This window comes from Ammodytes marinus, assembly GCF_949987685.1.
Source record: "Ammodytes marinus genome assembly, chromosome: 7".
In the NCBI taxonomy this organism is placed as follows: domain Eukaryota; kingdom Metazoa; phylum Chordata; class Actinopteri; order Uranoscopiformes; family Ammodytidae; genus Ammodytes; species Ammodytes marinus.
In genome coordinates, this window is record NC_137211.1 from 30,535,145 (window position 1) to 30,559,833 (window position 24,689).

General features: G+C 40.8%; 1 protein-coding gene across 4 annotated transcripts in view; it reads right to left on the reverse strand.

Annotated features, from left to right (window-relative positions):
* The window catches only part of hdac7a (histone deacetylase 7a), a 96,087-nt gene that overhangs the window by 52,723 nt on the left and 18,675 nt on the right, over window positions 1-24,689 (reverse strand). Inside the window, exons 1-2 of one of the 4 annotated variants that reach the window (XM_080031814.1) lie at window positions 17,317-17,478; window positions 14,154-14,216 (exon numbers count right to left, since the gene is read on the reverse strand). The exons of 1 other annotated variant lie outside the window; for it this stretch is intronic. Coding sequence is in view for 1 of the 3 variants with exons in the window: in XM_080031812.1 (XP_079887938.1) it covers window positions 14,154-14,216 (63 nt within the window). In the remaining 2 variants the exon portion in view is untranslated. Of the gene's footprint in view, window positions 1-14,153; window positions 14,217-17,279; window positions 17,479-24,689 lie in introns of those variants that run through there. 2 more of the 4 variants (XM_080031815.1, XM_080031812.1) reach the window with 2 other exon arrangements.

Sequence of the window (24,689 nt, forward strand, 5' to 3'; positions counted from 1 at the left end):
ACACACACACACACACACACACACACACACACACACACACACACACACACACACACACACACACACACACACACACACACACACACACACACACACACACACACACACACACACACACACACACACACACACAATCTCTATCACAATCGCAATACACATGCTGTACTTTCACTCCTGACTTAGTAAAAACAATCAGGCAAACAACTGATACTGCCACGCAACTCCTGCTCCAGTCTCCATTGTTAAAATCTGCTCTCTCAGATACATTGCCATGCCGGGTCATTGTATCAGTATCTCTGGGAAAACAGTGACTCAGGAAAACAGTGCTGAGTTGAGTATCTGTAGGAGAGATCGGTAGATAGAAAAACAGACTACAATCTACAACAAAAGCTTTTACGCTGATAAAAAAAAAAACAGAGCACATATCTGAGTTTTTTTCTTTTCTTCTAAAGTATGCACTTCAAGAATACATTTCAAATGTTTAGGGGAAAAAAACTAAATGCAATTGGATTGGATTGGATTGGATTAGAATTTCAGGGATCCATAACTCTCAAAACTTTATTAAAACAAAACGATGCATCTTTGCTATCTTCATAAGGCAGACAATGGGCTACAACCAAATTGTTCCAAAACGAGACGTCCTCTAAGCTAGACCCATAACCGCAACATTGAAGCCAGAAACATTCAATACCTTCACTTGTATACAGTGCATTCCAGTTATTAGTGGAGCTCAGTATTGGTAGGACTTTGCAAAGGTTCAGGAACCTTTGGGGCGGGGCTACAGTTCTGAAGATGTCTGATTGGTGGAGTTACCTGCCGCAATGTTCAAATCTCACTTCCTGGTTTGAATTTAATCCATTCTCGATCGTTTGCGAACAGCAACAGCACAACATGAGCGTCCTCCGTACTATCGCCCGGGCAACACATCATGCATCTGCTGTGCTAGTGTTTGCCTCTTTTTTTCTTTTTTCTCTGCGAACATGTTAATATCATAGCAGCCGTTTACAGTCTATGGAGCAGGTGCACAGCGCGCTCGGCAGCGATGCAACACTTCAGCTCAGTAGTCTCACCTTTTATTTTTCTTCTTTTTTACTGTCAGATGGACGCTGTTCTCCGCTCAAACAAACAGAGGAATAATCTGTCCGCTGCCCGTGTTAACAGACCACAGCAGCCACACAGCCAACTTCATCAGCACCACTATTCATCTCACCAGTCTCCTCTTTTTACACCAGACGATCACGTGTCTCTGCTAAAATAGAGAAATAATCTGTTGATTCGGATTCACTGATTCTGTCCAAACTCAACATTTATTAAATGTAGCCTGTTATAAAATGACGTGCAGTGCAGATACCTTTACTGCTTCTCCATTCTGATATACATTAACCTTTAAGGGACTTCAGACCCCAGTGGGAACCCAGACAACACATGACCACAGGGACCCTTTAAGTTCCTGGAACCTTTAAGTTCCTGGAACCTTTAAGTTCCTGGGGCTTCTGGTGGAAACTCGGCTGTATAAATATCCACACATTTGTCTCATAAAACTTTCCCTGCATTCCGAATCGCATACTTTCTACTATTTAGTATGGTAGAAAAAAAGATTTAAGATGTTCCGATTCTTGTGGCCAGATTTAGGGTGGTTAGGAGTACCCGGATGTCTACTACATCCGGCCAAGATTTTTAGTGTTGAAAACAGCATCCTATTTGGCCGATTCTGACCCATAATCCAGTGCACACGTGAAGTGACGTCACATCGACGGAGCCTCCATATGAAAACAAACGGGGATGCGACGGATATAAAAGCAAGAGGCAAGATCAAGGCGCGATGTTATGATGAAATAAATAAGTAAAAGTATGTCCCAATTGTAGCATACTGTATTTTAACTAGATTATTTTTATTGTCAAATGTAGTATGTAGAATAGAAAAAAGAAAGAGTATGCGATTCGGAACGCAGGGTTTATAAAATGGGCAAAATCACTACAACACGTTTCTTTAAAAGTGTTTTGTCTAATGCAATGCTGAGCCGCATGACCTGTTTGCATGGAAAGTTTTCCAGTGAGCATAACATCTTAAGCTGGCTGACTGCCAACACAGCAACTAACTATAGGAAAACAAGAATGATAGAGAAACATTAATGAACTGGCAAGTGTGTAGGATCTGTCCGAACCTTTACTTCAGGTTCCTTTATTTTGATATGTCTTTCTGCCCCCTTCCCCTCTATCTCTTTTTATACAGTCTCGGAAAATATTAAGAGACCAGTCTGGATTTTTCTTAAATCTTTTTCTCTACATTACTTATTGAAAATGCTCTAATTGACTGTATTTTTATTGTGAATTTGGTAGAAATGATGTCAGTAGTTTATATTATAAAATCAAAATGCTCATTTTACTCAAACATGTGCCTCTAAAGAGTAAAACAAGAGACACTGAAAGTGGTCTCTTAATTTTTTACGGAGCTGTACTTAGAGTGAATCCTTCAAATGTAATGTGAATGCACACCTCTTCTCTTTTCTCTTTCTTTTTAATTTTTCCATCTTGTTTTTTCATCTATGGCACTTTTTCTTGGTAAAAAGTTAACATGTTCCAGGAAGGAGGGAGCTTCATGAATATGCACAGTCACACTCAGCTGTCTGCACCGACAACAAAGGAAGGAGACATTAACATTCCTGCACATGCTCTCTGGTCAGTAACACACACACACACACACACACACACACACACACACACACACACACACACACACACACACACACACACACACACACACACACACACACACACACACACACACACACACACACACACACACACACACACACACACACACACACACACACACACACACACACACACACACACACACACACACACACACACACACACACATAGACACACAGACACACGCACACACACAGACACCTAGTATCCAAATTCTGTTCAAAAACTTTGGACACTAATATTTTGTAAAAAATAAAATAGAAATTTGAAATCTGGCTTTATCCAACATGTAGATTTCAGTTTTTTAAAGCAACAGGGCCAGATCCTTTAGAATGGATTGTGTGAGCTAATAGCTCCATGATTTGCAGCGAAATGTGTGTTGAAAGTGTGAGGGCACCGGACTCTTTTCGGCTCCGTGATAGTGGTTAGTGACACTGCATCAACTAATGCCAGTCAGTGCTACACACACCTGATTGCAATGAGTTGATGCAGGTTCACTAAACACTCTCACGGAGCTGAAAGATTACGTGTCCTCACAGAAAGCGAATGAACGAGAGACGGCAGTTAGTATGGATCACGATGAGGTAATGTGTTTATGTTGTTGTAAATAATGACTATTTCAGATGAATAATGGTCATCTGATGATAAACTTTGTTTTAGTAGGCTACCGCTCATTCATTTAGGAGTAAACACTGCAGTCTAGTTCACTCCCGTGAAACACGTACACGTTGCTTGGCAACGTCCTCCTCCCGCCCGTCTATCACTCCCCCCTTGCTTTTCTTCATTGCATTCTCTTTTTTTTCTTTGATGGTTCAGCCCCGTTATCAGTCATTATGACGACAAATAACTGTCTCAAACAAGGCTCCCGCTCCCCTTCCCTCACCAGGAGGGATAGGCTTCTCAAATGGCGTTGCTGCACCACACTGAAATCTGCGACCAATACGAATATGTGACCATAGTCATGCGCAAACCGAAAATCGGACTGGGTGTGCGACCAGAACAAATGCAGTAATAAAAACTATATAAAAACTTCTTTCTTTGCACTGATGGTCTCGTTTGCAGTTAAAGGTAATTTATGATTATGAGAGGAAACATGAGGCTGTTTAAAATATATTTAAATGTTACTCGTAGTGGCTTTAAGGCAAAAGTTAGAAACCAGATAATGTTAGCTTTCATCCTTAGACACTTGACACTATCATCAATATTAGCATGCTATTTAGCCACGTAGATTGGCCTATTTACAACCCATTAGAAAACTGACAGCTTTTATTAGATGCAAGTTCATCAATTCATGGCTTAAAATCCTGAGCTGTGGAACTTTCAGCAGACATTCCTAGCTGTAAGCTACGCGGCTGTCCTAACGGTTGGGAGAGTGTGCAAGGTGCGGATATGGCACAGGCTCCACATGTAGGAGAAAAAAAATTAAAACAAATGTATTTATTTTTAATTTTTTCTATTGATTCGCGGGCCGGGTAAAAAATTGAAACGGAACGGATGTCTAAAAGAAATATATGACGATGTATTACAAATTAAAACTAGAAATCCCGCGGAGATTTGGAAAGTACGGGCCGCCCCCGCGCGAATCGGGGAAGGAAAAAAATCACGGCCGACCCCCGCGGTCCCAGAGGCTTTACCGTAGAGCGACGCGAGCCGCGCACGTCCGACAAACGACGAGTCGATCGGAGTCGGGGGGAAAGGGGCGTGGCCCGGCAAACATTGCATCGGCGAATGACGGTTTTCGCATTCGTGGCGCCCCCTGTGGGTTAACCTCGACGAGCTTAGAGGGACACGCCACGGCATGTCTTCCGCACGTATCCTGCGAGTTTCGCGACGATAGGACCTACGGGCAACGAGTTATGGCCAATTTGTAATTAAGCCCCGCCCCTGCGTAAACGTTTTAGTCAATGGCGGCCATGTTTTCCAAGCCATCCTACTGATATTTTTCGGAGACGTGCTTCACAGTCCCCCGGGGCTTCGTGAGACATTAGGCGTTGATAGAGTAACACTTAAAAAAGTTGTGGATAAAACCCTGTTTTTCAGTTTATGCTAATTAGCCGAAAGTATTTCCAGGTTGACTGTTATGGTCCGAGAGGCTTTTTTGTAGAGCACCCTAAAATACACCAGTGTGAGAAATTTCAAGTCAATCAGATTTACGGTGTGCGGGGCGTGGCCTCTCAAACTTTCTTCAGTCAGGGATTAAGAACAGCGCCCCCTAGCGGAAATTAAAAAAAAATTCCTCGGAGCGAAATTGTAGAGCACCATGAGCTGTACATGTGTAATCAATTTCAAGTCAATCGGAGTCGGGTGACTTTTGTGGCGCCCCCTATGGGTTAATCGCGATAAGCTTCGAGGGACATGCTACCACATGACTTCTGCACACACCCAGCAAGTTTGATGATGATAGGACCTATGGTTAAGGAGTTATGGCCAACGTGTTATTAAGCCCCGCCCATTTGTGACGCCCCCTATGGGTTAATCTCGATAAGCTTCGAAGGACATGCTACCACATGACTTCTGCACATACCCAGCAAGTTTGATGATGATAGGACCTATGGTTAAGGAGTTAGGGCCAACGTGTTATTATGCCCCGCCCATTTGTGGCGCCCCCTATGGGTTAATCGCGATAAGCTTCGAAGGGACATGCTACCACATGACTTCTGCACATACCCAGCAAGTTTGATGATGATAGGACCTACGGTTAAGGAGTTATGGCCAACGTGTTTTTAAGCCCCGCCCCTGCGTAAACATTTTGGTCAATGGCGGCCATGTTTTTCAAGTTGTCCTACTAATCTTTTACGGGTATGTTTATTGTAGTCCCCCGGGGCTTCACGAGAAATTTGGTGTTGATACAGTGAAATTGCAGAAAGTTGTGGATAACACGCTGTTTTTCACTTTATGCTAATTAGCGGGAAATATTCCCTGAAGAATTTTTATGGTCCCAGAGGCTTTTTTGTAGAGCACCCTAACATACACCTGTGTGAGAAATTTCAAGTCAATCGGAGTTACGGCGTGCGGGGCGTGGCCTCTCAAAGTTCTTTCAGTCGCGACTTCATAACAGCGCCCCCTAGCGGAAATTCAAAAAACTGTATAATAGCACACCCCGCGGGGTGGGGACGCACGTTGTGCAAAATTTTTGAGTTTCTACGTGCAACGGTGTGGGAGGAGAAGCAGCTAGAAAATGTGAGGCAGAATAAGAAGTCAGAAGAAGTCAGAAGAAGTCAGAAGAATAAGTATGGTGGAGAGTAATAATTACGGGCTCCTAGTAAACTAGGAGCCCGTACTTAATAAACATTTGTAATACAAAGAAATATTGTTTTGATAACAGTTATCAACTAGCAAAGTTTCATGATGATATCTATAAGTTAAAAATGTGACCCTATTCATTTATTAAGTGTCTCAACTTGTGGAGTATTTGAATGTTCTTCTGTATGCCAGGAGAGTATGGCAGACATTATAGTTACACATGTACCAGATGATGAATTCGAGATACCTTACATGAATTATGGCAATTTATCTGGCTGTGTCAATAAAGGATTTAATTTGTAAAAAGGACAACAAGTCAGCAATGAGGAAACATTACAAAAGAGCAACCCTGTGCACACTTACAGTATACTAGAAATATGATAAAGAAGCCTAGTGTGTGCAAACCTGTAACACACACACACACAATCCCCTGACATATGCAAAGACCCACAGACAGACTCAAACACAGACGCACTTAACTAAACATGCATCGTGTGTCTCTCCCCACTCACTTCACAGTTTTTTTTTAAATAACCTGATTCTGTACACACACACACACACACACACACACACACACACACACACACACACACACACACACACACACACACACACACACACACACACACACACACACACACACACACACACACACACACACACACACACACACACACACACACACACACACACACACACACACACACACACACACACACACACACACACACACACACACACACACACACACACACACACACACACACACACACACAGAGATCCCAGGTCAGATTCAGTCACCTCAGTGATCTAGAGTGAATGTGAGCTGTCCATTACGTTCTGTTTTAGGTCAGATTGTGTTGAGATACAGCATGGAGGCTAGTTCAGGGAACCTGTGATTATGGTACACATGACATTTATCCATGCTCAAGATTATGAGCATACCTGAAAAAAAACTACATATTTAAACATATTTTCAAAGAAACATTTAATAAACATTAAAGATCTACTTTTCTGGTCTTAATTTCTTGTTAAAAACTGCTATAGAGCAACGTGACACGAATCACATCACAAAAAACTATGTAGATTTTCGGGAAACGCTTCCTCTCATCTGGGCGATTCAGCATGCTCTGTCAACACTGTGCTTCGGCCATCTCCGCCCCCCCCCATCCCCTCCTCCCCCCTCCCCCCCTGCAAACCCCACTCCGTTGTGATTGGTTACCTTCCTTCCGGAACACTTTCAGCAGCGCGCGGGCAGATTTGAGAGCAGGAAGGTGGGGGCATGGCCGGAGCGCGCCACCACGTTGCAGCATTACCATACATGGAAAAATCCGGAATCGTGACAACACGATTGCAGGAAATTTGAACCGATTTGAACAAGTGAATTCTCGACCGGCTGCCCTAGTGTTTAGCGCTCTGCACAGCCACCCCAGACGGTCAGCAGGGAATACGTCTAAATGCATGTACGTCATTATTTGATACTTTAGTATGGTTAAACATGACTATAAATAATTATAACAACGTGTATAGGTCATAAAAGTCGAAAAAGTATAATAATAGGTTCACTATGCCTTCATGACCTACTAACCGTTTTAATTGTATGTTCTCGACAAAAGAATGAAAATATTCAAAGAGTCTCTGTCTGTGCTGCTGGGATCTTAAAGGAGTAGTTCAGTATTTTTGAAGTACTAGTGCAGTGCCCGTAGGAAGCAGTAGCTTATGCATGCTTAAATGTAACCCGTCTATCAAAGTGGGACACAGAAACAGATGTAGCCTACATATAGGCAGTGTCACACAGTCATTGAAATGGCTGTCACATCGCTCGTCAATGTGACTTATGTTATTTCTTTAATAATTGTTGCCCCATATAATCCTCTATTCTTTTTGGGCAAAGCAGGTGAAAATGTTTTTTTATTGGTGATTGCAGCTTGAAGGCAGCAGCATTTATCTTTGCAAACAAAATGATGGGCATTTTTGCATCTTACATAGTCTTTAGCTCGTTTAGGTGTTAGTTTCTAACGGTTTTAAAACATTCTGTGTAAGCGATCATGTTTACATTCACCGGTAGCAGAGCTATCCGAGACCGTGCTAGTTTAAATGGAAACCGCTATTGACATGCTAACTGAAATTAGCGTCACTGTCGCAGAAGTGTTTGACTACGTTAACTCTATGACAGTGAAAATAGCGTAACGTGCAATCTTTACACTAAAGCAGACAGGTTTGAGGAGTTGGTGATGTTTGTGGAAAGGTTTAAGAACATTTTGTTTGGAAAGTTGGGTCCATTGAATGAGGAAGTAACACCAGGCTGTGTCTGTCTGCTGTGTGTGTCCCGTTCGTAAATTCATGCTTTGGTCGCAGCGGCCAATCAAATCAGAGGGAGGCGGGGTTTAGCTGGAGACTACTTCATGCCCGTCGGTTACTGTGGCCTTCAGTGTGCGCATGTATTCACTGCCAGTATATGATATAAATATGATAACTTCTACATATTCATATTTGGTCCAAGAAACCTCACAATCAATCAAGGATGCACACCTTTGTGCCGTGCGCAAGCAACATCCGGAAGCTCAGGCCGATCTGACTAACAGTCCGAGAGATATGCCAGCCACAAACAGATACACAGACAGACACACAGACAGATGTTTCTTGCTTGATAGATAGATAGATAGATAGATAGATAGATAGATAGATAGATAGATAGATAGATAGATAGATAGATAGATAGATAGATAGATAGATAGATAGATAGATAGATAGATAGATAGATAGAGTAAGTAATACAGCACACCAATTATTACCCAGCTGACCACAGTGAGGAGGCTTTAGCTCAAAGGTTAATACAACATGCTTTTGATTTGACACACCACTAAAAGCTTAAGCCACATACACTTAACACACACTGCATTTATGGCTCCATTTACACTAAATACGAGCAGGCTGACAAAAATATACAGAAACACAATCACACACACACACACACACACACACACACACACACACACACACACACAGACACAGACAGATTGCCATGGGGCCCCCTTGGAGGCTATTATATAACATTACCCCCTGACATATCAAGTGATTTCATGCACCTAGAGGCAGCACAATTGAGCCATTTGTCCGGCAGATCAAAAATAACCCGCCTTCCTTATTATCCCTTCTACTATTAAAAACCGTTACTACCACAACTGTGTCTGGGGGGGGAACAAAAAGGCTACACACACCAGTGGGAACTCAAGATAGAATTCAGTCTTAAATAAATAGTGTGGCCGCTTTATTACCTTCTGCACCGGATACACTCTAAACCCCATTGATTAAAACGTTGGGTTAGGGTTACTCACTCAGTGTTAAGAAGTGAGGGAGATTAGTGTGTGTGTGTGTGTGTGTGTGTGTGTGTGTGTGTGTGTGTGTGTGTGTGTGTGTGTCCCCTTCCTCCCCTACACTTCTCAACATATATGTATTGACACAATTAAAGGAAATTACTTACTTAAATTTGATATTTTTTGCATAAATCTTCGGAGAAATTGCAATGGACATTTGCTACTATTTTATGATTTTAAGATTATTTGATAATACATATATTTTATAATTGTAATAAATAATAAAGAGGGGATAATAAAAAGTTATACTAATAGTTGGATATAGTATACTGTATTCACTGTATGTGTTGACTGCAGGCAAAAACATTGTTTTTTTAAGCACTGGCTAATTTTGAAATGATTGTCTATTTGCTTACAAAACTCTTTCCTACTTGTATAAATCAACGGTCCAGAATGCACTTTTGTTTATTTGACGAAACCTTGTCGGGACATTATCTCAACATAATTTTTTTTTTCAATACTCTGAACCATAAATAGCAACTTCTAAAGCACTTACATCGACTAGACTTTACATAATCGTGTATTGGTGTCTGTCACAGGATGGCGGATGGTAATTTGAGTGTGAAATTTCTTAAAAAATATGAGTTTTCACGCTATTATGATAAAGTTAGAAGTCCCTTATCCCAGTATGTGAGGTCTCTAAGGGTAAATTGCTATAACAAATACGTAAAATAAAGCCAGTATTCAGGCGGGGAGTCTTTCTTTTGTGTGTGTATTAAAAGAGTTTTAGGGTTACTATAGAAGAACCAAAGGATAACATACCACAGTTGTGAGTGGGAGGTAATCCTGCTGGCTTTGCAGGTCTATTATAGCCTCTGTGGAGTTTAAAGGGCTGTTTGAGCTCTGGACCATGGGCTTTTGAAATGGTGCTTTTCACATCTTATACACATCTTATACTGACTGCTGCCTTGCCACCTTCAACTGCCAACCAGTCTTCATGCTTCAGAGACGCGTGGCACCAGGCTCAACAGTAAAAGGAAAAATAATAGAATTTGAGGTGTGTGTAAAGAGAGAGAGAGAGAGGGAGAGAGAGAGTAAGGAGAGGGAGATTATAGAGGAAGACAAAGAAAAGAAAAGCCAGTTTCAGTTGCCCTGCCGTGGACAACACACATCATGTAACCAGACCCTACAGCCATAGCCCATGACCTCACCGGGTTTTTCCACAGAAACGCACACACGCGTACACACACACACGTACAGACGCGCGCGCGCACACACACACACACACACACGTACACACAGGGCACGTAGCAGGCCCATGGTTCAGCATACAGTCAGCGGAGCCTGGCACAGCGAGAGCCAGCTTCCCATTCAGAGGGTGATGCATTGTAATCCTACACAGTGTGATCACACAGGCATGCTGCACAGTGCACAATGCTAATCTAGAGTAAAGAAAGCCGGACACAGAGAAAGACCCATGCTGACTTCTTCCTGATGGAAGGATCAAATACATTTTGATCTCAGGTTGAAGTAAATGCCTTCACTTATGCTTTTCCCAGCTTTTTCACAGACTCAAAGCGCTTTACATTGTTTTGTACACATTCACCCAATCACACACACATTCATACACCGATAGCAGTAGCTACCACGCAGGGTGCAAGCTAACTATCGGGAGCAATTCGGGGTTCAATGTCTTGCCCAAGAACACTTGGACATGTGGCGTGGAGACGGGGGATCGAACCGCCGAACCTGTAACCCAGTGGACGACCGCCCTACTACCCGCTTCACCACAGCCGCCCCGAAGTGTTTCCCATGTGAGGCAACGCTAACTCAACTCAACTAAACGCTCCGGCTAGCTTTTGCTCTTTGCATTTTTGTTTCACAAAAGTTTATTGAGAAACGAAAAAATAGAGTGGTTATTTGATTTGATTTTAAAAAGGTGCTACGAGGAACTTCTAAATATTTCTGAAACAGCCTGGTTTTTCCTCTGATGATCGTAAATGACATGGTAACAGCAAACGGAAACCATCAGTGCAAAGAATGCTATTTTTATACAGTTTTTCTTAACCCATTGATGACTATTGCAATCTAGAATGCATGTCCTTAATGCCTGAGGGTTTTCTGAAAAAATAGTACAAATTGTCAAGTCTACCAAAACCTTAATATCTAAGCCTGCGTAGCACATAGAAACATGAAATAAAATACATTTAAAAGTTAAGGTTCACAGGTTTTATTTAAACATGCTCCCTCAGCGTTTACAAACCAACACATTTTTCTAAAAATCGTCAAAATTAGATGGGGGAGAAAAAATTATAATAAATAATATAAAATATTTAAAAATAATGCGCTAAATGAGGTTATAATCCTGCTTCCTTTTAGCATGGATAGTAGTGACTGAGTATGCAGTGGAGGGATAAAAATAGACAGATATAGGAAGGAGAAGATAGCTTTATTTTATTATTTAGTTCAGTTATCACTGGCACCATAAATCGACTTCCCAGTACAACTGGAACGCAGACTGACTCCGGCTGTCGGGAGCCGATCAGCTGGTCCAAACGGCTGTATACCACGGAGATGAAAACGAAACTGAAACTTAACTATGCCTGGCTGGGCTGAATCTGAGTTGGAGCAGCAAAATATAGCCTAAATTCATAAATATTGTTAATAAATAGATGCAATGTGTTGTGTGATTTTCGTCAGTAGCCTATAGTAGACCTAGATTCTGCGCTCCGAACGCCACTAAATGTTCTGTAATACACTATCGCCGACACTGCTGGCATATTTTTTTTATTATTATTTTGTATTTATTTATTTAGAATTTTTTTGATTGGCGTGATTTTCGGCAAACCACACAACTTTTGGGTGGTCACGAGGTCTTAAAAAATCAACAAAACCCACCTCATGTGTATTTGAACCAGTGACGGTGCATTCTATGTTGTGCACGCCATGAAAATTAGATAAAGTAACAATGCTGCGTTACGCAGCATCAGGCAGGAGATACAATGTGGCATCGCGCAGCAGCCGTCATCAATGGGTTAATGCATTTGTCAAGGGTATGCTCGCCCAGGAACAACAGCTGGCGTAATGACAAAAACACTATCGCTTTTGTCCAAAGGGGGCCGCTAGAATGAACACAAACTGAAAGTTCCTCGGAGCAGCTTTAAAATAAAAAAAAAAAGGTTTTTTTTCATCATATAGTCAGAAAAGGATGGACAACAACAAAACACAGATTTCATTTTCATTTTCTTGTTATAACAAAAATTAGAATCACTAGTAGATAGAAATGGAAAAAATGCCTGTTTTTTTTTAAATATTCTGTGACAGGAAGTTGCCGTTTACAATTTGATAAAATATGTAATGTAGTGCTTTTCGTAAACTTTCTTATCCTATGTATTTATATTATTGTATATTGTTATCCTTTTAATGTTTAATCCCATGTCTCGATATTATTGTGTCTTGTTTAGTTTAGTAGTATTTATTCTTCTTACCTGCCCAGGGACTACAGGTGGAAAATAGCAATTTGCTAAAACTTGGTACGATGCATCTCTCCTTGCTCTAAACAAGTTTAATGTTTCTGTTGTACATTGTCCCTGTTCAAATAAAGTTACATTACATTACATTACAAATTTAGAGCGCATATGAGGATAGTGCTGTGTGGGCTTTGTACTGGTTGCAGCCAATACGTGCATATTTGCAACTGATGGAAAGTATTTGTATTGTGAAGAAAGGCTATTTGGACATGTGTTGTGGTAAACTGTAGGTTTGATCTCATCAACAGGTGAGTGTTGACTTGTCATTGTTCAAAGCATGGCCGCAATTCAAACAAACGTTCAGCAAATACCGTATGTGACAAATGAAAAACAGTTACAACTAGAACATTTGTAGTGAAATACATCCTGATGTGTCCCCTGTTTGTTTCAATTACGTCAAATATCTTCAAAGACTTCCTGTCAAGATTTCAAAATATGACACAACCCTCCACTACTAAGAAGAAAAAGAACCCAATCATGGAAGTGAAGTGAATCCTACTATAATGGTTTATAGAATATCCTGCATGAATAATCAGAACTCCGGATCTCATCATTTTCTATTCAAATATCTACAGCTGTGTGTTTTTTCCATTTTTAATAAAATTTTTGCATGACCTTGTGACAGATTATAAACTACCCACTATTTCCTGATGTCAGAGGACTACGCATGAAAAATAGCCTTTTGGCTAATTCTGGCATATTTAACCCATGTATGATCATGTGTTTTATTCATTTGCACCGTCCCCTTCTTGAATAAACTGAATTGAATTGCATGGACCTGCAGCCAAAAAAAAGAGCGAGTGAGTGAGTGAGTGAGTGAGTGAGTGAGTGAGTGAGCGAGCGAGCGAGCGAGTGAGTACATCTTTCCAACTAGGCTAACACCTGTTCTGCACTTCACTACTGCACTTCGTCGTGTGTGTGTGTGTGTGTGTGTGTGTGTGTGTGTGTGTGTGTGTGTGTGTGTGTGTGTGTGTGTGTGTGTGTGTGTGTGTGTGTGTGTGTGTGTGTGTGTGTGTGTGTGTGTGTGTGTGTGTGTGTGTGTGTGTGTGTGTGTGTGTGTGTGTGTGTGTGTGTGTGTGTGTGTGTGTGTGTGTGTGTGTGTGTGTGTGTGTTGGATGACAGCAGTAGCCTATGCTATGCTGTAAAAAAAAGAGTTGTCAAGATGACAGGATGCAGATCCTTAGGGGCCTGACTGAAAAACCAGCAGCATTGTTCCACATGCATGTTTGTGTGCTGACAGCTGTAGCCTCTAGCTCTGAGTGCTTCAAGCCACATATCACCTTCCGCCACAACAGCTTATTAAGTTACAGTGGGTATGTAGTAGGTTTAAGGTTAAAAGTTCACGTACCAGCCACTGGATGAGATATGTGGTCCGTTCTCTTTATGGCTTTACCAGAGGTGATCTGTACATCTGTGGAGACAAACAGAACAATACATGAGAACAATGCAGCTCATACAGTACGAGATTCAAGATGGTTTATTTTGTTAGCCTAAATCATATTTACCCAACTGTACTTTTACTCTCCATCTACTTTATTCTACATCTACTCTACTCTACACCTACTTTTCGTTAGCCAAATAGCATAATTGCCTAAGTCATATTTTAAGGGTTATAGAGTAGGGTAGGGTTGCAAAGGGGTGGAAAGTTTCCGGTAAATTACCGGAAAGTTTCCGGAAACTTTCCACGGGAACTTTCGCTCGGGAATTTTGGGAATATTCAAAATTGGAAATTATAGGAATTAACTAAATGTCGGTAATTTAATTTATTTTTTCAAATCCAAACATAAATCTAAACATTTAAACACTATGTTTGGTCATAGGCAGACAGACATGCAAAATAATACAATTAAAAAAACATTACATTTGAACAGATTTATTTGTAAGAAGAACTGATCAAGTTGATTATTTTATGAACAATCAATAATTTCACTGAACAACAAAAAGATGAATGTTGAGTTAAATATTACTCATCTGTCTGAACCCAACCATTCAATAAATAAAGTCAAATGCCCCCCATGTGATGGAGGAATGCACAGAGCATGTAGGGGGCATGGCCTCAGTAGGGGAGAACGGGGTAAGTAGGCACACTTTTTACTCTAGTGAGAATTGCTCATCACGTAAAAGATCTTTCAATAGTCATTCCTACATTAAATTGAAGCTTAAGGTGTTGGCTTGAAATGTGTACCCCTAACTTTTTCTATCTTATTGTAATAAAGAAGAAATTAATCATCAAAGACACCCTTACACATTGTGACAACCAACCCCATCAAGGGGTCAGTTGTCACACACTATGGGGTTGTTTTTCATAATGTTATCTTAATGGGAATAATCTTAAAAAGAAGGAAAGTAGAACTAAATTTGAAAGTTTAATTGCATTGTCAAGTTGACAAATAGGCCTACATAACTTACTGTAGCCTTGGCAGCTGGTCTAGTTTGGGATGCACTGTTTTTTTTTTGTTGCCCTTTTTTCTTTTGCATGCTAGCTGCCTTTTCCTGCTCTATTCTTTCCTTCTCTGGGGTGCCAGTGAGGATACAGGTTGACAACTTCTTTCGTTATTGGGTTCCTTTTCTGGCTGCAGCCTTTGGATAACATGTGACAACCAACCCCCCAAAAATGTGACGACCAACCCCAACTTGAATTTCTTGCTAGCATCAAGGCCAACAACCATCTGACAACCAATTAGCTTGCTAACCACAATCTAAACTATAGTTTACCCTTCACACTTTTTATGGGTAACAAGTGTTTTGTTATAAACCCATTGTGTAAAAGCCTAGAAGAAAAATACTGAGGAGCTAAATATTTTCAATTTGACACAAACAGTCCTCTCACCTCAAATTCAGCAGTCTAACTCCAAGGAAGATTATGATCCCAATTCTGGATATTTACATACCAAAATTTCACAGACAGCGCCTTCTGGTTCCAAGATATAACGATTGTGAAAACCAACCCGTGTGACATATTACCCCGTTCTCCCCTACCCCTGCAGTAGGATGTGTGCTAAGTGCAATTTGCCAAGTGTACTTGCATAAAATCTGGTTGTTTTAGTGAAGATTATGCTAAAATATATTGTCCCCAACTATATGTAAAATCACAGTTGAAGCCTCTGTAAACCTGGTATAGTCAAATCAATATATGATATCAAGTTGGGTGTCTCAATAAACTTTAAAAAAAATCTGATTTGAAATTAAATGTTCATAAATATATTAAAACTTAGTTGAAAAAACAGCTTTTTACAGTCTAGAACGTTTGCCTGGACTGAAATAACATAGTTAGGAGAATTTAGTGCATTTGGGTGGCTTTAAATTTGGTAAATTCCCGTTTATTCCCGTTAATTCCCAAAATTCCCGTTAATTCCCATAAATTCCCGTTAATTCCCATGGAAAGTTTCCAACTTTGAAAATTCCCGGAATTTTGCAACCCTAGAGTAGGGTAAAGTAGATGTAGAGTAGAGTAGATGTAGAATAGAGTAAAAGTAGAGTAGAGTAAATATGATTTAGGCAATTATGCTATGAGGCTAACGAAATGTCTTAGGCACATTAACAATAGCAATCATTGGCAATGCAGTTCTTATGCTCCTCTCAACAATGCAATATAGAAGAAGAAAAACACAAGAGCAACACATGAGACACAAATATAAAGTCAAATGCAAGATAAAGTTAAATTAAATGCAGAGTAAAGAAAAATCTGTACATGGAAATAAAAATGATTGTAGTGAAATAAGATAGGCCTACTGTACATGTATTACAATAATGTATTATAAGACTGTTGCTCCTTGACTTAAAGTATCTTCTCTGTGTAACTCTGTGTCAATCAAAATAAATAAATAGGCATATCTAATAACTATATATTAACCATAAAAAAATGTTTTGTTCCCCCCACATTCTAAAGAAGATATGTGTAAGTCTATGTGTTTAACAGACCTGTTGACATGAAATAATATGATGATGATGGTAAATATCTTGTTCGGCAGCGAAGAAAAAAAAAAAAAAAAACGTAAAGTGTCAATCATGAGAGGCCAGAAGTCAATAGAGCTTGAAAGATGTCTGAGAGAAAATGACAGGTGTCGACAAAGACAAAGAGAGACAAACAGAATCAACATGTTCCTTTGAACGACAAAAGCCAGTCTGCGGCGGCAGGCAGTGGTACTTTCTATTACAATTGATCCCACTTCATCCGCTTTAACAGCCCTCTGTGAACACCGGCTCTGGGATTCATAAGAAGGACTTCATATTTCTGAGAACGCTCAAACAAGCCTGCTTAGGGAGTTTGCAATAGTTTTACCGTGCAGCGCTCGCGAGCACAACACCTGCGCAGGTGTAACCCCCCCCCCCCCCCTCCACACACACACACACACACACACACACACACACACACACACTCGCATCTCCTCCTCACATCTCAAAACTGCGCTATGAACAACAACGCCTTGAACAAGAGAAGGGACATTTAAAGGAACTTTCCAGCTGTACCCACATCTGAGCCTGACGTCAGCACCAGCAGCGCAGCCTACCTTGTTGTGTGTGAGCTAGACGCCGTTAACACCTAACCGCTCCGTTAACACAGTGTGACAGCCAGTGTGAAGGTAATCCAAAGAGCGTCCAACAGAGCGACAACCTGCTGATGGAGAGAGCCGCTGCGTGCTGTGCGGCTAGACGGAAGAAGAAACAGAACAGAGACTTATTGCAGCAGCAGGCAAGTTGCGGAGAAGAAAAGAAAAGTCCGGCCCCCTCTCCTCTCAAGTCCTGCCCCCGCCCCTCCGCTCTCCTCCTGCCGACACAAATAGCCAGCAAGGCGGGCCCCACCAAAAATAGCCTCGACTTCACACGGACCTTCTATAGCCTATTGTTTTCCTGCACACTGACTGACTCTCATTGAGTGCACTGCACACACACGCAGCCAATCCCCGCACCCGGATTCTCTTTCTCTAACTTGTACAACTGTTCTTATACTTTTGTTTTTTACACAGGCTGGGACTTTTAAGTTTAATTCAAATAATACTAAGAGTTGTCCCTGCGATGCGCTCTATGGCTCCATCTGCTGTCAGAACGCTCCGACCCTGCGCTGTCATCAGCAGCATGCAGAGTGATGTAGTTCAGGGTCCCGACCCGCTCCAGGGGGGCCCTTAAAGGGGACATATTATGCTAAATCTCGGTTTTAAAGGTGTATTTCCAAGGTCTACTAAAAAAGGTTTTCATGGTTTATTGTTCAAAAAACCCAATAGTTTTCTACCATTGCCCATTTCTTCATCGCCTTTTCCAGCCTTCTCTGCCCTCTATCTCAAAAGGTAGGTTTTGACAGCTTACCCCCCTTCGCAAAAATACTAGTCTGCTCTGACTGGTCAGATCTACATGGGCGTGCATGCACCGCCCTGCTCATTTACTCTATACCTACCTACATGGGCATGGCACACGCCCAGCTGTCAGTTTTGTTTACTTTTGGCCAATGCAGCATGGAGACCAATGTAAACATGTTTAGCTTCATTTCTACCACAAATATCCGCACACTAACCAGTTCTAAACTAAAAGATGTACAACTGAACCTGTTCAGACAGGAGTCTGAGCTGAAAACTGTGAAAATGGCATCAAGATTTCTGATTTCCCTGACATTATCCTCAGGTAAATACTGTTTAATTATGTTACAGTCAATAACATAATTTGAGCTAAGTATTTATGCATAAACTCTCTAAACTGGTAACATACACCCTGTTTTACGTTTGTCTTTACAGGTCTGTGGAATGATCTACAGCCCAGTGGAGTGAAAAAGCTTTGGTTGTGAACCGATACTGAGTTGACATGTAAAAATGTACAGTAACCATAATGGAAAAGAATGTATCCTGAATCATGTCAAGATTCACTGGAAAGGCATTATCTTTTGTAAAATGTATGGTTGAAATAATTATGCTTTAGGTTTGTCAGAGCTGCAAATTATCTGACAACATTTCAATATCTAGTAGATAATGTATAATTTGTATTGTGATCACTCATTCATAATAAAGTTTTACCGTTAAAAAATGTATTGTGTTGCTTACTGTCACTGTTTGCTACCTGTAGTAAAGGATTACTTGAAACTCACATTTTCATCTCGCTGAAGATTTTCTCTGATAAAACAGTATCATTACATTTTAAAAAGACCAAAAACATCATTAAAAATAAAGCAGTTTATTCATAGCCAGTGGAATGAAAATATGAAGTGTACATATCAAACAGAAGCAAAGCCATAACTTTTATGTAACTGTCCAGTTGTTGTTGGGCCCTGAAGAAGACCACCTGTCCCACCCAGTGAACACATCCTCCTCTGAAGGAACGGATAGTGTGACGGTCTTAGTGGCTCCGTCCGGCTCCATCAGGTCACTCAGACACCTGTAAAACATGGCACATTCAATGTTACATCATGTAGCCTAGCTGACATGTATAGGCCTACATCATACATATGTTATGGCAAAGCTACAACAAATTCAGTATAGCCCTGGCTCAATAAGCAACAAGTTCTGAGTGATACTGTGTGCTTTTTGAAATATAATGGACAGGAAACAAACACCAGCAGAGACAACTTACAGTATTCCTGTCTATGTGTACATTACACTGGAGACCATGTAATAGGCCCACTGCTGCTTGTACTACACACTGTCCGCAGACTTATTGCGGTGTGTACTTTGAGCTATACAATCAGACAGCTAGCAGGTAGCAGGATGAAGCTATTAAAAAAAATACTCTTCAGTTTCCAACACACCATACAGTCACCGTCTGTTTTTCACACAGGGGCTGTCACGGCAGGACTAACGTGAGCTCACAAAAGAGCCAAATAACAGTCACTGCAAAAGACTCACAGCTCTAACCGTTAGCATAAAGCTAACGGTAAAGCTAGCGGGCGCTAATGCTAACGACTAAACCCCGCATTCTCTCATTTCAGTCGGTGTTGGTTATTATAGGAGGGATAAAATAAAGCACATTACAGACATTGAACTAACAAACGGACAGAATTATTTTAAAAATAGGACTACTTACATTTCGGACGGATGGTGTCTCTCAGTCTTCCTGGCACAGTCTCCTCCACACTCCAGTAAAAAGGCTTTGATCACACTAACAGATTGCAAACCTTTGCTGGAGATAGCCTAACAAAAAATGAAGTAAATCCATTCAGCCCTAGTGTGCTTCGAGGCTGGGGTGTGATGGTAGCTTGAGGTTGAGCTCACACTGCAGCTTGTTGTTGCATGAGCGAGTGGAGGCTCAGCCAGGTGTGTGTGTGGTTACCAACGGGGCGTCTTAATTTGCCAATCAACTGCCGAGTTTCTGGTGAGCTTTCCCGTGGGAGTATTTATGATAACGAAAACCGACCGACTTCGTCATCAGTCGGTGTATTTTGGAACAAACCTTCAAATCCCCCCTTTTTCGAAATAAGTGTCCCAGAAGAAACTGACATATTTGTCTTTTTGAAGCTTGTGTGTGCTGGTAGGGACGCCAATAACCTAAACAGTGTGCCCAAACACCGGCAATGTTTGGTTTTTCATAATATGTCCCCTTTAAAAGGTGGGGTATGTGATTTCTGATTGACCTAACACATAGGGTTTTTTTTTTGGTGTGTTACCTACTACATAGGTTTTTTTTGTGCTACCTAACACATAGGTTCATTCTCTAAACTGCAGCCTAAGATAAGTCAGGATGGTGAATCATATGTTAGGTAGCACACAAAAAAACCCTACACAACAAAAAAAACTGATGTTGTAGGTAACACACCAAATAAAAAACCCTATGTGTTTGGTCGCACAAAAAAAAAACCTATGTGTTAGGTAGCACAAAAAAAAACTATGTAGTAGGTAACACATACTACACTACAATTTTGTGTACCTTATTGTAAAGTGTTACCAAATAAAAATCTGATTCTCTGTTCTTATTGGCTGTTGGGACTGTCCATTTACTTTGGCACCGACCGACGTTGTTGGTGTAGATTGTGTCAGGGAGGGACCATAAGTGGAGCGGTTGAGGTATCTGGATTCAAATCTCTATCCCAACTGCTATTTTCTTCCCAAATTCTCCACCCCAGCTTTAAGAAGTCCACGCGAAAATGTGAGGGAGTTTCATTTCACTTTTTCACGCCCTTGAGCTTTGACTCGCAATGTTCAGTGTGTTGTCTTTTGTCTTTGAGACAAACATTTAGAGCGACATGTGACACTCTTAAATGAATAGTCTGTCTGTCTGAACTCTGTCTGTCTGTCTGAATATAAAACAGTTGTTGAGGCAGAAACTGACATTTATTATGAGTTTCACTGACACACTCTCAGTATTTTTCCCCACGTTCAACCGTCCCTTTGTTTCCACACAGCTCAAAGCGTGTGTTCCTTTCATCCTTTATTCCGATCTGAGCGTCAGCCAGGTCAACAACAGACCAATATTGAAACCAAGAAGCGTGTGCGTCTATCTAGCGCCGGTGTTGCTCCATCGTCCGCTATAGCTCACCCTGTGAACAAGGGGGGGAAGCCAGCACTGTTCCCAGAAACCCTTTGTGTGTGTGGGTGTACAGAGCGACATACCCGTGTTTGTGTGACTTCTATGTACAGTATGTTACGTGTGATTATGATCGCATAAGTCTATTGTGCACTGACATAAATTGCGTGTGCAAGCATATAGGCGCGTGCTTGAGTGTGTGTGTGTGTGTGTGTGTGTGTGTGTGTGTGTGTGTGTGTGTGTGTCTATGTGAACACGTGTGCATGCTAGTGCCATGCAGTCTGTATCACATCCGGTTTCAAGACGAAAATAACAAAACCGCAGGGTGACAGAAAAGCAGCGCAGCAGGCAACCGCCCACAGGGAGAGAGAATACATACAAGCACACATACACACACACGCACGCACACACACTCAAACACACACACGCACATACCCTCACACACACACACACACACACACACACACACACACACACACACACACACACACACACACACACACACACACACACACACACACACACACACACACACACACACACACACACACACACACACACACACAAACCAAAACAGCACTGGTCAGTTAGTATTTTCACACAAACAACATATATTCCATCCAAAAAAAGAGTTTTCCTTTGCAGAGCTGCCATCACTGCCATTTCAACTAAAACATTTTTTTTTCCAATGACTGTGAAAGTAAAAAACTGGAGTAGGCTATGCTTTCCTATTCTTTAAGTCCACATGTGATTAATTGATTCCTGTCCACAAAGGAAAGCCCTTGTAATTCAATAATGTAACAAAAGTCAGTATGAACATTTTGAAGCAACAGCACAAGTGCAAACATGCCGGAAGCAATATTATTTTTGATGAACATGATGAGTGAGACAAACATTAAAGTCAATTCTATTGAAATGAGACCCAGTTAAAAACAGTCACTGACGTATGGAGCTTCTCTGTCAGTGAGCAGGCAGGCAGGATGTGGTCAGCTATGTGCTACATTGCTGCAGAGACGTTCTCCTGCTTCAACACAATATTCAACACTAGAAGAGATCTTTAACTAAATACTAAAGTGTCAGAATACAGTGTAGAGAGGGCCCTCATGAGCAGGTGTGTAGGGAAAATGATGGCTGACTAGAGATGAGCATTGAAAGTGGACTGTGTCTGGGTTAGCAAATATAACAAAAGTTACAAAAACCTAAATGAAGGTCAGGCGTGATTTTGGCTTGTTGGCTTGTTTTATTAATTATAATAAAAACAATTCTAGCACTGTTCCCAGTCAGATAAAAAAGAAATGGTCAGATTTTAAATGACAAGAATGAGATTGGTTTAGCTTTTAATAAACATTTTTTAGCTGCTGGTCAACTCTTTCAGAATGGAGGACGTACACCTTCTACAACCAGTAGTAATGTACCGCCTGTCTCTCAAACTCCTATTTTTAGCCTTGTTCCAGTTCCAACAAGTGTTGTTGTAGATGCGCTTCTAGCCATCAACCCCAGGAAGTATATGGGAGAGGACAATTTGGACCCATTTTCAATCAATCTCTCTACACATATAATATCAAAACAAATAACCCATGTTTGTAATCTGTCCATCACCTCTGGTATTGTTCCTAAAGTTTGGAAAAAAGCTCATGTCATCCCATTGCATAAAGGGGGTGACAAAAGTGATCTCAATAATTACAGGCCAATTTCAAAACTCCCATGCCTGGCAAAAATCCTAGAATCAGTTATTAATAATCAGTTGAAAACCTTTTTATCCAGTGCTTCCATTCTGAGCCCATTCCAATCTGGTTTTAGGGCAGGTCACAGTACTGTCTCTGCTGTCACTTTGGTCTTAGACAATATTGTTACGGCTATCGACAAAAAAAAGCACTGTGCAGCACTTTTTGTTGATCTGTCAAAAGCCTTTGATAGTTTAGATCACAATTTGCTTTTACAGAGGCTGCATGAAATTGGTTTTGATTATTCTACATGTAGCTGGTTTAGGGACTATCTCTCTGATAGACAGCAGTCAGTAAAACTGGGAAGCCACCAAACTGAGTTTTTAACAGTTACAAATGGTGTTCCGCAAGGCTCAATTTTAGGTCCAGTCCTATTCACAATTTACATCAATAACATTGTTTCATCGCTACAAAACTGTCAAGCCCATTTGTATGCTGACGACACTGTACTGTATTGCATTTCTGATTCGGTCCATCAATCTGTTCAGAACCTTCAGAGCTCTTTTAACACCCTGCAGGACTGTCTAGTGGACCTCAGGCTTGTTCTTAATACAGACAAAACAAAATATATGTGTTTCTCCAGAGCAAACACTATACATTTTAATGATCTAAATATTCATACAAATAATGGATCTCAAATTGAAAGAGTCACTGAATATAAGTATCTCGGCATCTGGATAGATGAAAAAGTATCTTTTAAATTTCACATAAAAAATCTTGTCTGTCGTCTGCGACAAAAGATTGGATATTTTTATAGGAACAAAGCCACCTTCCCGTTGTTCTGTAGGAAAAGGATTATTGAGGCAGTTTTTATGTCTGTCCTTGATTACGGCGATGTGGTTTATAGGCATGCATCTCATTCATGTCTTAAACTCCTGGACTCCGTTTTTCACTCTGCCTTAAGGTTCATTACAGGAGATGCTTATGACACTCACCATTGTCTTTTATATGAAAAGGTTGGGTGGTCTTCTCTTAAAGAGAGACGTAATGCACATTGGCATATTTTTATATATAAAGCCCTGACCGGAAAGCTACCACTCTATTTGACAACAATGCTGCATATTTCAGATGGGCTTTATCATACCCGCTCAACTGAAATGCTCATGTTATATGTTCCATACGCCCGGTCTGACCTTGGTAAAACTGCTTTTAGCCACAGTGCCCCTGACTCCTGGAACAGCCTACAACATCAAATTAAAATAAATACACTCATAACTGTTAACCAATTTAAAGTTATTATTTTTAATCAGCCCCACTCCAATTGTAACAGTTTTATTTAGGCTATTGTTCTGTTTTATTCAATTGATCTGAATGTTTTAATTGTTGTTGTCTCTTTGTAAGCTTGTTGTGTATTCTCATTGTATATTGTGTATCTGTAATTGTCTCGACGTCATTGTAAAAGAGGGTAACCCTCAATTGATCTTTCGAGAATAAATAAAGGAAAATGAAAAAAAAAATGAAAATTAAATGAAAATAAATGTTTTGGAGAAAAACATGCTCATATTTTTCCAAGTAAGCTCAAGTAAAGACATTTGAATTAGTACCAAAACCAGTTATCATATCATCTATCTATAAAGCAAAAAAAAAACGTCTGTGTGTCTGTCTGTGGCTCGCATTTCTCCCTGACTGTTTGTCAGATCGGCCTGAGCTTGAACTAGCACGGTCTCGGATAACTCTGCTAACGGTGACTGTAAACATGATCTCTTCCACAAAATGTT